This window comes from Brassica napus, chromosome C4, assembly GCF_020379485.1.
Source record: "Brassica napus cultivar Da-Ae chromosome C4, Da-Ae, whole genome shotgun sequence".
NCBI lineage: Eukaryota > Viridiplantae > Streptophyta > Magnoliopsida > Brassicales > Brassicaceae > Brassica > Brassica napus.
Genome location: NC_063447.1, coordinates 10,097,821 through 10,114,956, shown reverse-complemented (window position 1 = coordinate 10,114,956; position 17,136 = coordinate 10,097,821). Strand labels below are relative to the sequence as shown.

The 17,136-nt window shown below is 36.5% G+C and overlaps 1 protein-coding gene and 1 non-coding gene across 2 annotated transcripts; both read left to right on the top strand.

The window, feature by feature from the left end:
* The first annotated feature begins 6,501 nt into the window (after positions 1-6,501).
* Positions 6,502-9,497, top strand: LOC106436574 (histone-lysine N-methyltransferase, H3 lysine-9 specific SUVH5-like). The gene is made up of 2 exons (XM_013877527.3): positions 6,502-6,783; positions 7,126-9,497. The coding sequence occupies exon 2, from the start codon at positions 7,129-7,131 to the stop codon at positions 9,292-9,294; it is 2,166 nt and encodes a 721-aa protein (XP_013732981.1). The 5' UTR covers positions 6,502-6,783; positions 7,126-7,128; the 3' UTR covers positions 9,295-9,497.
* Positions 9,498-16,112: 6,615 nt separating this feature from the next.
* On the top strand, positions 16,113-16,219 carry LOC125586584. Its single transcript, XR_007323121.1, has one exon. It is a non-coding gene; the product is annotated as a small nucleolar RNA R71 (small nucleolar RNA).
* The last annotated feature ends 917 nt before the right edge of the window (positions 16,220-17,136 follow it).

Genomic DNA, 17,136 nt, shown 5'->3' with positions numbered 1-17,136 from the left:
AATGAATGTCAAAAGAGACATGATTGGGAACAATGGAAAGATGCAATACAAGCCGAACTTGGTTCGCTTAATAAATGAGAAGTATTTGGATATATTTTACTCACACCTGCAGATGTGAGACCAGTTGGGTACAAATGGGTTTTCGTTCGAAAACGAAATGAGAAAAATGAGGTTACAAGATACAAAACTTGTCTAGTGGCTCAAGGTTTTTCTCAAAGACCTGGAATCGATTATGAAGAAATGTATTCTCCAGTTATGGATGTAATCACGTTTAGATTCCTGATGAGTCTAGCAGCTGATAAAAATCTAGTGATGCGTCTCATGGATGTTGTTACAGCCTATTTATATGGATCATTATATACTGATATCTACATGAAAGTTCCTGATGGATTTAAAATGCCAGAACCATTAAGTTCCAAACCTAAAGAGTTATGTGCAATAAAATTGCAAAGATCAGTATATGGGTTAAAGCAATCTAGACGTATGTGGTATAATCGTCTCAGTGATCATTTAACAAAAGAAGGATATGTGAATGATCCTATATGCCCATGTGTTTTCATCAAGAAAACAATATCCGGATTTGTAATAATCGTGGTATATGTTGATGATCTTAACATTATCGGGACTCAAAAGGAAATATAAAAGGCATCAGACTATCTCAAAGGAGAATTTGAGATGAAAGATCTTGGACAGACACAGTATTGTCTTGGCCTACAAATAGAACATTCACAAAATGGTATATTTGTGCATCAATCCACATACACTAAAAGAGTGTTGAAACGATTTAACATGGATAAATCAACTCCTCTTAGCACCCCGATGGTCGTTAGAGTCACTTAATATTGAAAGTGATCCATTTCGACCACCTGAGGAGAAAGAAGAGATAGTTGGTCCAGAAGTACCACATTTAAGTGCAATTGGAGCGCTGATGTACCTTGAAAATTGTACACGGCCTGATATATCATTTGCTATGAATCTTTTGGCAAGATTCAGCTCATCTCCAACTCGAAAACATTGGAATGGGATTAAACATGTTTTTCGTTACCTCCAATGGACCATTGATTTAGGCTTGTTTTATCCTAAAAGTTCAAAAGGTCAAATGGTTGGTTTTGCAGATGCAGGATATCTTTCAGATCCACACAAAGTCCGATCGTAAACAGGATACGTTTTCACGATCGGAGGCACTGCTATATCTTGGCGTTCTCAAAAACAAACGCTCGTGGCTACTTCTTCAAATCATGCTGAGATCATTGCACTCCATAAAGCAAGTAGATAATGTGTATAGCTAAGACAAATAAGTCGACACATCTGTTCAAACAGTGAGATTGACGAAAATACAGAGCCAACTATTCTATATGAAGATAACGCGGCATGTGTTTCTCAAACGAAGGAAGGATATATCAAAAGTGATAGAACAAAACATATACATCTGAAGTTCTTCTCATATACTCAAGAGCTCGAGAAGAAGAAAGAGATTGAAGTGAGATATGTTAGATCATGCGACAATACAGCTGACCTCTTCACAAAATCACTCCCGACTTAGTATTCAGAAAACATGTCCATAACATTGGAATGCGTCATCAGAAGGATCTATGATTGCTCATTCGAGAGGGAGTTTACATCCGAGATAACGCGGCATGTGTTTCTCAAACGAAGGAAGGATATATCAAAAGTGATAGAACAAAACATATACATCCGAAGTTCTTCTCATATACTCAAGAGCTCGAGAAGAAGAAAGAGATTGAAGTGAGATATGTTAGATCATGCGACAATGCAGCTGACCTCTTCACAAAATCACTCCCGACTTAGTATTCAGAAAACATGTCCATAACATTGGAATGCGTCATCAGAAGGATCTATGATTGCTCATTCGAGAGGGAGCTTACGTAGTTGTACTCTTTTTACCTTACTATGGTTTTTCCCATTGGGTTTTCCTAGAAAGGGTTTTAACGAGGCAACAAAAAACGTTAAGCAAGAGACGATAGTGACACCGGTCTCCAAGGGGGAGTGTTATGAACGTGAATGATGAATGTCAAGAATACACGCACCGAAATTGACATTTTCGTGTGTATGAATATTATGTGGAACCCGCATCACTATGCATGCACAGTAAATTCTACTTTTTCACTTTTATATGAACGATCGTTTCGATCAGTTGTAATATACCATCCATTCTTCTTCTTATAACACATTCTCTTTCATTATCAGTGTTATCTTCTTCCTGCAGGTATAAAATTTTGCCTTATTTAAAATTTGCCGATACTATAAAATTATAAGTTATTTTATAACATATATGTGTTTTAATCGATGTTCTTTTTTCCGACTTTCGGGCCGCAATGGACTGGCCCGATATTCCTTACATCCCTATAGAATGGAAAGCCTCACTATAGGAGGCATGGAGGGGTCGAACCCCTAACGCCAAGGTGGACAAGCCACTCTGCATGACCACTGGGTCATGACAACTTCGGCAATCGATGTTTTAAAAATTGGTATAAACAAATCGTTTATATCCAATTTTTTTTAAAAAAATCTGATTTGTGCGATTCAAATCGATTTAAATGTTATAATTTTAGTCAGGTCCAGTCCAAATATTTCAAATTTTGCTTAAGGCCGTAAGCTATGATAGAAAATATTAGAATTATGAAAATTTATAGTGTAAAATTTTTAAACACAGCCCATGGGTCCTAAGCAACTACTTCTGCTGTCTACCCTGCGGGCCGACCCTGATTTTAGTGCAAATTCATAAATTTATCAAGTTTCTTTTTCCTGTCAAATATTCATAATTTATCAAAATAGTTATATAATTAACACAAAAACTAAAATATTTAATATAAATACAGAATATATAAAATATAGATATCAATATTCGTTAATGTCTCGAATAATCAACATAGCACTAATCCTTTAGAAAGTGTCAAGTTACCTTCTATCAATTTCTAAAATATTGGCTTTAATCTTCTTAAACTTTCTACGTGCCAATGCATATATTTAATGTTGAAAATAGTCAGGATCTTCCGACAACCATCTTCAAGCTCCTCTTCTTCGTAATCAAATCTAACTCAAAATTCTAGATCACCCCAGATCCCTATCATCTTTCTTCGATCTTCAACACTTTCCCTCAACTACTAGGGAAGCATAACCTCGTCTTCATTATGTGTGACTCAAAGATTTTCACCGCCTCACTAAACACTGACAAATTTACAAAGTTCCAAAGTTAAATATTTCAAGCGAAAAATGGTATGTCGCCAAAAAAATGAATATAAGCTTTGACTAAATGGATAGCTAGAGCTTAACCAAACAATTTTAAAACAAAATAAAATCGCTTTAAGTTTTGTTTCCATTAGAATTTGAAATAAAACATATAGAGCTAAAAAAATAAATCGAAGAAAACATAAAAAAAAAAACAATTTTTTTGGGTTGATTGAAGAACCAATGGAGGAAACAAAATAAGAAAAATATCCTATCTACAAATTTAAATCCAATTCATAATAAGAACTGAAAAAAAAAGAAATGTAAAAGACTAAGGAGAAGAAACTTAGAGAACCTATATTGTTATTATAATATAGATATTATTAGTAATACTATGTATATTTAAAAATTATACTAAAGATATTTTTATTTATGGTAATTTCTAACAGAGAAAAATAGTCAAAATATCTCTACGTGTATGATTTACTTCATCCTTGTTGTCTAATCTAAAATTATAGAATTTTTTTTTTTGATTTCAGAGCAATCTGATTTCTATTGAAATATTGATATCTTTAAACATATATGGTGATACACTAAATTAGAAATGAATCTAACAAATGGTTAAGAATAATTTCAATAAATCTTAAAGAGTTTTCATTTATTAACGTTTAAAAATAATCAGTAATGGACTAAATAGATTTTATAACTAAAAAGTAAGTAATATTTCATTTTGTAGCTAACAAGTAAGGAATATTTCATTTTTTTATCTTATTGGAATATACTATCTTAGTATATCATAATTAAATAAATTATAAATCAATGAGTAATTTTTAATTAATTTGTATTTTGATGAACGGTTAAAATTGACATAAAAATTAAAGAAAAATACTGTCTTATATATATATATATTATTATATGTTTTAGATTATGCACTAAAACATAACAAATAGAATTTTATAGATAAGAGATTTTTATGCACGGTCGAAATTAATTTCAGAAACCTAAATTGGCTGTTTTTTTCTACATGCGTATCATTAGAATATTCAGAACAGAATAAATCAAGTTTAAAAGACGAGAAATTTATTTAAACCTAATGTTTTCTTTTTATTCATTTAATATATTGTTGTTTATGGTGATTTTTCTCAATACAATTTTTTTTTTAAAATCCGATGATTGAAGGTAATTAGGTAATTCTATTAGAATCCTACTAACTAACTACTGTAGATGTTTAATACCCTTAAGTTGTGTAAATTTAAATTCTGTTGATAAAAGTATTTACATTTTATTTATAAAATTATGCTTTTAAAAACATATGTGATATAAGTATTTTATGTAAATATACCATTGTTACATTTACCAAAGAAAAATTACTAAAGTTAATTTTATAAAAAAATAAATTCTTTTTGAAAATTTAAAGATTTTCTTAATCTATTTATATAATATAGATTAAGACAAATAGAAAATCGGTAAATCTATACTATTATTTGAGAAGTGAATTTTCTTATTTGTCATGTTCTCTATGATTTGAGGATGAGTCATTAAATCTATCTATATTGTTATTTGAGAAGTGAATTTGCTTATTTGTCATGTTCTCCATGATTTTAGGCTGAGTCATTAAACAATTTTAATTTGACTAATTAAAGTTTTAATATCTAATAAATAAATTATATAATTCATTATTTAACTGATTACAAACTAATATTATAAAAATATCTCAAAAATAAATGGAAAACGTTTTCCAAAAAAAGATAATTCCATGTATTTATTTTGTGTTTATCTACATCTTTATTTCTTATTTATTTATTTTTATAGTTAGTATTATATATACACATATCATAATTAGATTTATCATTATACTAAAATATTATAAATAGTTTTATACAAAATAACAAAAATTGATTTATATTTGTTTGTTAACCTGATTTTTGTGATATTTTTATTTTTATTTTTATCATTCATTTGCAAGAATAACTTGTATTTGTTATTTAAGTTGAAAATTTAATAATTCTTTGTTCTTATTTTTACTAAATATTTATTGTTATCAATTATCATCGAGTTACAAGAATAACTTTCAAAAAGGAATATTTTCAATATATATATATATATATATATATTTTTATAACAAGTACCTTATATTTATAAAAATTTAAAATTTACTTTATTTACTTTAATTTTTCAAGAGTTTCAAAGAATTATAACTTTGTTTAAATTAAAATTTCCTTAAAATACTATTATGTAAATAAAAATGTGATTCTATTATTTTATGAAAACTTTATTTTCCAAAATGATTTGTCTTGGTTGTAATTATTAAAGTTTGAAAGTTAAAAGACCATTTGAAGATAACAAACTATGATTTACAATTAAGAAATATTATTTTGTAGGAAAATAGTAATCTCTATTTTAAAGTAAAAACTATGGATTGACTATAGCTTATTGTTCTCTATTATAGCATTTAGAAATAAAAACAACAATAGATAGGAAATGTTTTTATCTTATACATTACATATTAATATCTTGTTTGTCAACATAGTTGGTCAGCTTGAGTTTTAATTCAGTTATTATTGGAAGTATTTTACAATATAATTAATTATACATATATCAATATTCTTATTTACATGTAAAGGTGAGTTTGATTTAACATTCTTGTGCTTTTGATTTATTTTGAGATTTTGTAGTTTATGCTAATTCTTAGAATTTGGTTTAATAACATCACTTTATATTAACAATTATATATTTGTTTATTTAATTATATCATTGTTTATAAATCTTATATGATAAAAATGTGTTCAAGATAACAACATATTTTAAAATACAAGATATTAATGTTGTTATCCGAAATAATGTTTTTAAACCAATAAAAATTAAGAAATTGAAAGATTCATAAAATAGTATAAATTTAAATTTAAATTTAAATTTTTTGATCTTTAAGCTAATAGTATATTTATTAATAAATTATGCTTATAAAAAACTATATTTTAAATTTTTAAAATTTAGAACACACAAACGATAAATCGTATTTTCTTATATAAAATGTTGGCATTATAATTATTAAACATAAAAAAATAAAGAATGTATCATTTTTTAAAACTGATTTATTATGATATTTCAATTACGAGAAATATTACGTAGATTATTTGACAACCGACAATACTACATACCTTGTTAGAATGATATTACAATTATATTCTTTATATGTGATGCAGTTAGGCGTATAAAGAATGTAACTTTATAAAGAAAAAAAATAGAATTTTATTTTGGAAAGTTGAATATTTGAAGGATATACATTAACCAAAAAATATTGTTGGAATTTTTAGATTTGGAGAATATTCTCAAAGATTACCTTCTAATAATTAAAATCCACTAAAAAGGAACCCTACAATCTGCTTTTGAGAAATAAAAAGAAACCCTTCATCTCTAAAAACATTCATTCTTCAACAGTTGTTTGTGTGAAAAGTGGAGAAAAGTTTTGAGAAAACCCAATGCATATTGTTTTGTTTACAGTTTGAGTAATAGTCGACTCACTTCTCCCGCTCTTCCTCAATCTCCATCAGATTCTCCGCCACCTTTGATTTACCTTCGTTTTATTCCCCCCCGGTAAGATCTGATTTTCCTTTTGGTTTGGTTGCATGGCGGATCGGTGTTTCGTTACTCTCTCGATCTCTCTTCGGTCGCGTTTCCGTTAATCGGAGCAATGTAGTTAAAATTCAGAGATCTGGGTTCAATTTTCTGTGTATTTTCTATATATATAAATTCTGGAAAAGGTTTGATCTGTTGTTAATCAGACGCTTTTGAGTCGAGATTTGTCTGTCATAAAAGCTTGAAAACATGAATATGTCTGTGTCCTTTTTTTTTAGTGTTTAAGTTTGTGTAAATAACCATAAGTACTGTAGGCTGGTGTTATTTTGGCTCATATAATCTTGTTTCTATCATGAGTAGGGAATGGAGAACAAGTCATCAAAACTTCTTTCTAAGAAGAAAGAAGCAACGCTAGAACTGGACAATGGTAGTTTCATTGATCCTCTGGGTCGCCGCAAGTCCAAGCGTTTTAAGGCTGCAGCTGTGAGAGACTTCCCACCTCACTGTGGACCAAGCTCCACTGGGCTTAGATCAAGCACGGAGCTGATGAAGAACAACGCTTCTGATGAAGCTGAGGTTGATGAAAAGCTTGTTGAGGTAGTAACAGAGGGAGCTGAACAACAAGTGAAAGATATGAAGGGTGGCTGGCGAAGCGTTGGGATAAAGCAGCTTGGTGGAAGAAAGATTATTGCAGTAAGAGACTTCCCTCCAAACACAGGAACCAAGTTTTCCGATTATGGAAAGACCGTGAATGATGATGCTGCCTCCAAGAAAGAGATAACATTGGATCCTACCAAAAGCATGTCGCCACATGTTTCGAAGCCATTGGAAGCTGAGAAACCAAAGTTCACAATTCCAAAACCAAACGAGACAGCAAGCAAATTTAAAAAAACGGAAGGTGTTGTACTGCCTTCACCCTTGAGGCTTCTCCAGAAGATAAATAAAGATAACGGCGAAGGATCTAGTAGGAAAGATAGTGAGACTTTATCTACTGCTCCTTCACGTCCTAGGGGAGACACTAGCGCTAGGGACAAAGTTATGGAAACTCTACGTTTATTCAGTGAAGCTTGCAGAAAACTTATCCGAGAGGAAGAAGCACACCCAAGGAAAAAAAACGGCAAACACTTCAACGTCTCCGTAGAGGCTTCAAAGATCGTCAAGAGCAAAGGCAAGTACCTCAACGTCGGCACTCAGTTCATAGGAACCGTCCCTGGAGTCGAAGTAGGCGACGAGTTCCAATACAGAATCGAACTAAACTTTCTCGGCATACACAGAGCAATCCAAGCTGGCATCGACTACACTCGAGACGCCAACAAGGAGCTGCTCGCCGTGAGTATAGTCGCCTCTGGTGGCTACGACGACGACCTTTTTAACTCCGACGTGTTGATCTACACAGGCCAAGGCGGGAACCTATCTAAAAAGTTCCAACAGGGGAACATAACCAACGAACCTAAAGACCAGCAGCTTTTGAGAGGAAACCTCGCTTTAGCGAACAGTATAGACAAACAGAACCCTGTGAGAGTCATCAGAGGCAACAAGAAGACGCCACCTTCTGATAATAATACCAAAAACTACGTCTACGACGGGTTGTATCTTGTTGAAGAGTTTTGGAAAGAAGTAGGGTGTTTTGGGAAGCTTGTGTTCAAGTACAGGCTGCGCCGTATCGCCGGGCAGCCTGAGCTTACTTGGAAAGTGGTTAAGAAGGCAAAATCATCAAAGGCTCGCGACGGTCTCTGCTGCGATGATATCTCTGGAGGGAAAGAGAGGTTGCCTATATGCGCTGTTAACGAGATAGACGATGAGAAACCTCCTGTGTTTGACTACACTGTAAACATGATATATCCGGATTGGTGCCAGCCGATTCCTCCGAAGGGATGCGGCTGCACGAAGCGCTGCAAAGACTCGAAGAACTGCTTTTGCGTCGCGAAAAACGATGGAGAGTTGCCTTACAACTACGACGGAGCGATTGTTTTTAGAAAGCCAATGGTCTACGAGTGTGGCCCTCTCTGCAAATGCCCGCCTGATTGCTACCTCCGCGTCACGCAGAGAGGGATCAAGATCCAGCTTGAGATCTTCAAAACCGAGTCGAGAGGATGGGGAGTGAGGTCTCTAGAGTCTATTCCTTCGGGGAGCTTTATCTGCGAGTACGCAGGGGAGCTTCTACAGGAAAACGAAGCTGATAGGCTTGCGGGTAAAGACGAGTATCTATTTGACATTGGGACTGATAATGGGAGTAGTAGCTTCTACGAGAGTAGCTTCTTTACCATAGACGCTGCGAGGAAAGGGAACGTGGGGAGGTTTATAAACCATAGCTGCTCGCCGAATCTGTACGCGCAGGACGTTTTGTACCACCATGAGGATATGAGGATCCCTCATGTGATGCTCTTTGCGAAGGACAATATACCTCCGCTCAAGGAACTCACGTACTATTACAACTATAAGATTGGTCAGGTGTTGGACGCTGACGGTAATGTCAAGGTGAAGAATTGCTATTGTGGTTCGGCCAAGTGCAGTGGTAGGCTCTACTGATAAGCAGCAGCTGATGTTGCTAGCTTATATTCATGTTCTTCTTATGCTTATTCTTTATGTTCAGTGAATTAGTAATAGCATTGGTATTATTAGTCTTTATACTATAGTCAATTGCTGTTTGTGTTATTTCCTTCAAACTCACCACAGTCCAAGTCTTTCCTAGGTTTTTTCCTTCCATAAACGGCACTGTTTTTCTTTTCTAATTTTTTTGTCCCAACAAGATAATATTGATTCAAACTTATAATACAAAGGTGGAATACAAAATCCGGCAGATAAAAAGTGAATCCCGAGAAACATAATTCTAGCAGAAAGAGGACTAGAACCCAAACTCGGGCAACTATAGACAAACTAAGAAAGAACAAAACAAAGAAGTTTAGAATGACTAAGAACGTTTCTAATGTATTTTTTTATTTTTACCTCTAAAATAGAAAAATTTTATGGTAGAAACGAGTTTTGCTCCAACGTATTTCTCTGAAATAAAGATCTCACATACAAAATAAAATATAAAAAAATATTAATTATTTCATCTCTATTTAGAATTAAAAATAGAAATAGTTTGGATTGATCTTGCCTTTATATACTAATATAGAAGCAAAAATAGAGGTGGGTTATGCTCTAAGGAGGATGTAGCTAGCCGAAGAACCAAGATACAGAATCCGAGAAGCATGACAACCAAAACGAAAAACAAAAAAGGTGCCTCAACCATAATTGCTGTTTGTGTTGTTTATTTGAAATTCACCATGGGCTGTCTTTCCTAGTTTTTTCCTTCCATAAACTGCATTGTTTTTTTTTTGTCAACTAAAATCCATAAAAGCTAAAATGTGTTTTGGTTGTTTGTAAGATTTTCCAAAGGATCCGTTGTTGATTACTCGTTATGAATTATATGGAAAGTAAAATCAAATTCTAGTTTATTTTTACAGGGGAAAAATATAATTCTAATGGAAAACCCTAAGATTTGACTGTTCTCTACAGAGATAATTCATTAATACTACTAAATCCGTCATACTCTTGATATAGTGAAACATTCCCATGTCTGAATGACTGAATGAATAATGTATATGGTTATAAAAAACGTAGATATAACAGTTCCTTATAAGGAACTCATTTAGTGTGCGAAGAGGGCGAGGAGGTCACCAAGAGTTCAGTGTCCTTCACGATCTTGTGCCTCTCATTCTTTATACCAAGACAATTATAATGCCTCTGTACGCCATTAATTAGTTCGTTATAAGGATCACTCATAACCTCACAGTATCTCTCTCCTTTACAGGTTTTACATTTATCTGTAAGAAGATCTTTCTTATCAATCACTAAGGACATTACAAGAGTATTTATATTGTACAAGAGAGGAGAGCTAGGGTTAGCTAGATACAGAAACTTCCTAAAGAGTACACGAGAGTTATTGAAACAATGAATGTGAGAATATTGTATATCCTTAACATGCTCCCTCAAGATGGAGGTGGTGGAACAACTCCAATCTTGTTACGTAGATGATGAAACTGTGCTCGGTTCAGGGGCTTTGTTAAAGCATCGGCAAGCTGGTCCTTAGTGTTTATGTGAGCAACGCACAGCATACCATGTTGCATCTGACCTCTGATGAAGTGGTAGTCTAGTGCTACATGCTTCATCCTAGTATGGAACACTGGATTTGCACAGAGGAAAGTTGCACCGAGATTGTCGCAGTAAACAACTGGGGGGGTGCTGGTAACGTCAGGCCTAGTTCGGTGAGAATGTTGCAGATCCATCGAATTTCAGCAGAGGCATTGGCAACTGATCGATATTCAGCTTCCGTAGTGGAGCGAGCCACACCCGTTTGCTTTTTAGCTGACCATGAGACAGGTGTTTTCCCTAAGTATACAACATAAGCATTGGTGGAGACATAATCGTCTGAATCTCCTGCCCAATCTGCGTCGGAAAAGGCATGTACCGTAAGGGGATTTGAAGCAGAGAAGAAGATACCGTGATCAATGGTGCCGACAAGGTATCGTAGGACACGCTTTGCAGCCTGCCAATGTGCATTGATGTTAGGAGTTTTCAAGGCTCCTAAGACAAATGTTGTAGTATAGTGATTGTCGAACCAGTTCTGAGGGATATCAAAGCACTGAGAATGCAAGTACTCACTTAATCTAAGTGCAACCAATGATTTAGATGAGTTTTAAGCTATGACTAAAACTAGAAAGCAATAACAGAATGATACTTCTTGACTAAGGGAAAAGAGAACTCATGGGCATAGGGATTAGACCTTGGATGATCAAGTATCGAACTAAGGATGGCAAATGATCAATCAAACTATCAACCTTAAGCCTAGACACAATTCTAAGCAAGCTCTATGTCTAGATGAATGCTCATTTGCTAACATATCTCAAACATCAAATGTCTTTGGTTGAATAATATGAAATCAATCATTACGAACAAGTCTATTAGCTATCTTAGCATCTTTAACAACAAATGTCTTTGGAAAAGTATACTAAAAGCCTAGGAGAGTTGTCTCAGGCATTTCATCAAACACATTTTGGGTGGGAAATGCCTATTGATCAACTTTTGAGTGGCCAACTCAGAAGATGCATTATGAATACTCTACTAGCAAGGAACAAGAATGATCTACACTAAAACATCCTAGAACTAACCTAATCACCCTTGATCTCCCTAACCCATGAATTCAAAAGGTGATTACTCACTAATCTCCATGATTCCTCTTAAACCCATATTGGATTTCAGATTAATCATGTAGAGAAATAGATAAGAAATCAACAATAACACAAGAACATAACAATCAAAATCCAAGAGATGAACTTCTCAAGAGAGTTTTTGTGTATTTCTTAATAGATCAAAAGATAATCTGCCTGGTGGTGGCTTCCAGAGTAAAAAACATATGTTTAGAAAATAAAAACGTGCATAATGAAATGACCAAAAAGGCCCTTGAGAAAACATGAATTCGGCCAAACAAATAGACGTGGAGCGACCTCGGCACGTCGCTGCGAGAGGTCGCTCCCGGGTCGTTTCCTCGCGAGCGACCTGGCTGTGTCGCTCCAAAGACGTCGCTCCCGGCTTGCTCAGAAACCATAGACGCGAGCGACCTTAGGGTGTCGCTCTAGGAGGTCGTTCCCGGCTTGTTCGTCGCTCTCAAATCGACACAACCCGAGCGACCTCTGGGTGTCGCTGCGGTGAGGTCGCTCTAGGAGCTGGAGCGACTTCGCCTTGTCGCTCTAGGAGGTCGCTCCGAAGCGTAGATGGCGAGCGAGTTCATGGCGTCGCTCCGGTAGGTCGCTCCCATGCATTGCTCGTCCAATGATCACTCTAATCACCTCTAATCACCTCCCTTGAGCTCCAAATGTACCCAAATGTCTCCAGGAACTCCATGTGGTACTCCAATACCTAATGGAGACATATGTATGCAAAATGCAACCTAGACATGCCTTAATCCTAATCTATATGATGAAAATGCACATGAATAAATGGATAAAACAATGTGAATATGCAAGATATCAACTCCCCCAAACTTATTCTTTTACTTGTCCTCAAGTGAACTTTCTAGAACTCATAGGGAGAGAGGTTTGAAGGTGGGAGCTCATAGCCAAAAGAAACACACAAAGCACTCAAATCAACATTTAAATTCAGCATTAGTACACCCTCTCTTATTATACTCTAGCTTCTCTAGGCCTATCTGAACTCTTTCCATCCCTACACTCATCATCATGCATTCACACATGCAAATCAGCCAACTCTCAAGTTCATTAAGCATAACATCAAGTGAATTTTTGCAAATGGTCAGTTGGTCCAAGTCATTTGGTTGGGTAAGGGAAGACTTTTATTCAAGTGAGTCAAGAGGTTCAAAATATATGATTTTAAAGGTGGTTCACTCTCAAAACAAGTAGCCTTGGCATTGCACATAATATATCTAAGAAAGGGATCAACTCATGCATACAATTCTCAATCTCCATTGTTCTACCCTTTTCCCAAACATACAATTACACAATCATTCCCAAATGTCAAATCCAACTCACATCTCCCACCAAAAGATCCTAAGAACATTAACTCCTTCTCTTTGAAATCTACAAGGGATTTTTCACAACCTCAAAACATTACTTAGCTCCTAACAACTTTGCTAGCCCCCTTTTTCTTTCTTTTTTTTTCTTTTCATTTTTTTTTTTTTTTTTTTTTTTTAGATGGGGGCCAAGACTTTTCATAACTTGAGCTAGAGGTTTTTCTACTTATCCCAATAAGACAATTCACTTAAACACAAAGAGTCATTTATTTTCCTTTTTCATTGCTCCCAAATCATAATCACAACTCTCACCCCCCACCTATAGCTAGACAATAGAGTGCCCAATCTAGCAAGAATGAAGATCAAGCATTGTCGTTCCCGATACTCTCAACATTATGCACATGTAAGACTTTCCGAAGAAGGCCTCACTCATCAAACAATGAAAGCTTAAAAGGAGGGAAAGGTTTTGGGAGTGGTCTACCACTAGAGTTTGTCAGAATAAGATTGGCATAAAGGATGTGACAACTCAGGTGTGTATAGCCATGACTCAGTACACAAGGGACCATGAGCAAGAAGCATTAAGTTCGTTTAGTTCAAATAAGGTTGTAGTTGGCTTCAAAGACTGAGTTTCAGCAATCAACAAGTTTCAGGAAGAGTTTTCAAGGCTCGAAACATACAAGTCTTTTTGAGAGGTGCAAAAGCTACTCAGGTGCAACGTAGTGTTCTTTACAAGGCATTTAAAATCATTGCTCCCAATGCAAGTAAATGCAACCTATATGCTCTAGACTCTCCTAGAAATGCCAAAGATGCAAACTAAATGAATTTTTTTTTTTTTTTTTTTTTTTTTATACAAATATATATGTATAATGCAATGCATGAGACTCAAATCATCAAAGCAAACGTGATCAAATACTTGGTACCTCCCCCAAACTTAAATAACACAGTCTCTGTGTTGTCAAGGAGAGAGAGATACCCAAAAAGAGAAAACTAATATGCAAAAACGAAATGGTATATACAAGGGAAAGTAGTGGGTTACCTTCTATGGAGAATGAGTAGAGGGAGATGCTCCCTCCTCGTCGTCCTCAGGTGGTAACTCTTCAAGGTGCTCATCAGTAAGAGTGCCCATCTCTTCAATGTAGAAGGCTTGCCCGAACACAGTTGGTTTCTTCATTTTCTCCTTGATGTCAAAGTGGAGAACATGCCCTTTACCCAAATGGAGATCAATCGTGCCCGCTTTCACCTTAACAATTGCTCCTGCTGTAGCTAAGAATGGCCTTCCAAGAATCAATGGGTCCTGAGCCTCCTCACCCATCTCAAGCACCACAAAATCTGTAGGTATCTCATACCTTCCAATCTTCACAGGTAGGTCCTCTAAGATGCCCACAGGGTACTTCACTGAACGATCAGCTAACACCAGAGAGAGTCTACACTTCTTGTACTGAGTGAATCCAAGCTTCTTTGCAACAGACAAAGGCATCACGCTGACACTAGCTCCCAAATCGCAGAGACATTTCTCAAATACCATAGGTCCAAGAGCACAAGGTAGTGTGAAGCATCCTGGATCCTCTAACTTCTCTGGAACATCAAGCCTTTGGATGATGGCACTGCACTCATGGGTAAGAATCATCATGCTTTCCATTTCCTTCTTCTTTGCAGCTACAACATCTTTCAGGAACTTGTTGTATTGAGGAATCAACATGAAAGCATCGATGATGGGCATTGCAACCTGAGCTTCACTCATTTGCTTGTCAAACAAAGCCTTGTACTTCTCTAGCAGCTGCCTCTTGAATCTACCAGGGAATGGTAGTTTGGGTTCATAGGGAGGAGGAACAAAAGAGTTCTCACTTGCTGGAGCAAGAACTTCACCATCTTTCACTGTTTTCTTCGCTTCCCCAACCTTTCCTTTACCCTTGGCTTCCACAATCTTCTCCAAGATTTCATCATTGATTTTCTCATCAACAATCACCACTTCATCATCTAAGTTGATGGCCACCTCTTCACCTAGTTTCTCAGCATCACTGGTGAGGGTTGTAGGAGGTAACTGCTTACCACTCCTAAGGGTGATAGCTTTGGCCTCCTTGGGGTTTTGGTCAGATTTTCCAGGTAGAGATCCTTGCTGGCGAGTCTGGTGAGTGTTCATGGAAGCAAACTGATTCTCTAAATTCTTGACTGTAGAAGCAAGATGTGAGAACTTGTTGTTGAGCTCATTGTAGCTTCCATCAATCTTGGAATGAAGGTTTTTCAACTCATATCCAACATGCTTCTCACTTCTAGTCTGAGACTCCAAGATTTGTTTCAGCAGGGTGTCAGTGCTGCTCTCTTGAGGAGCAGAGGAACCAGATGAGGGGTTTTGATGAGGTTGATAGCTGCCTTGCTGGTTGTTTCGAGGCGGATAACCACTCTGTTGGTTGTTGGGGTAGGATTTCTGTTGGTAGTTGTTGTACTGAAAGTTGGGCTCTTTTTTGTACCAGCTACCATTGTTGTTGATGAAACACAGGTCTTCCTGACCTTCCAAACCCTCAACCTCATGGACAACAGGTGGTGTATCTTGGCTTGGGTTACCAACAAAGTGCAGCTGCTCTTGTGTGGCTTTATCAGCAAGGAGGATGTCTATCTTATCCTGTAGAGCTTTCAACTCCTTCCTCGTCTGCTTATCATCTGTTCGACTGCTTCTGTCGTGGTCTCCACTGTAGACTGCATCACTCTTTACCATGTTGTCAACCAGCTCCTCTGCATCTTCCTCAGTTCTCAGAACCCATTGCTAGCTGTATCCAGTCTGGCCCTGTACTTAGGAAGAGCACCACGGTAGAATGTGCTCAGCAAGCTCTCCTTAGAGAAACCATGGTGTGGGCATTGAGCTTGGTAGCCCTTGAATCTCTCCCAGGCTTCACTGAATCCTTCCAAGTTCTTCTGTTGGAAACTGGAGATCTCATTTCTCAGCTTAGCAGTTCTTGAGGATGAGAAGAATTTCTCCAAGAATGCTCTCTTGCACTCATCCCAAGTGGTGATAGAGTGGCTGGGTAGAGACTTCTCCCACTGACGTGCCTTATCCCCCAAAGAGAAAGGGAATAGCTTGAGCTTTAAGGCATCTTCGGACACACCATTGGTTTTTGACAACCCACAGTAGCTGTCGAACCTATCCAAGTGATCAAATGGGTCCTCCAGAGCCAAGCCATGATACTTGTTGTTCTCGATCACGTTGAGGAGTCCTGACTTGACCTCAAAGTTGTTGGCTGCCACAGCTGGTGCTCGGATTCCGAATCTGTGACCATGTATGTTGGGGCGGTCGTAAGTGCCAATGGGTCGAGCTGCCCGCGGTTGGTGTTCTGCCCCTTGCGGTGGATCTGCCATATCAATATCCAAGTGGGCCTGGTGTTCTTCTTCTCTTCTAGCTCTAGCACACTCCCTCTCAAAAGCTCTGATGTCTGCTACTATTGGAACTAGGTTTGATGGACCCCTGCTCCTCAAGTTCATACACCTGAAAGTGAAAGGTAGGTGAAGAAGAAGAATCAGTAACAAAACAAAATTAAAATGACTTAGTCTCAAGCAAGTGACTAAATCTCAATGTTTAAATCTACTCAGAATTTGGCAACGGCGCCAATTTGATGTTAGGAGTTTTCAAGGCTCCTAAGACAAATGTTGTAGTATAGTGATTGTCGAACCAGTTCTGAGGGATATCAAAGCACTGAGAATGCAAGTACTCACTTAATCTAAGTGCAACCAATGATTTAGATGGGTTTTAAGCTATGACTAAAACTAGAAAGCAATAACAGAATGATACTTCTTGACTAAGGGAAAAGAGAACTCATGGGCATAGGGATTAGACCTTGGGTGATCAAGTATCGAACTAAGGATGGCAA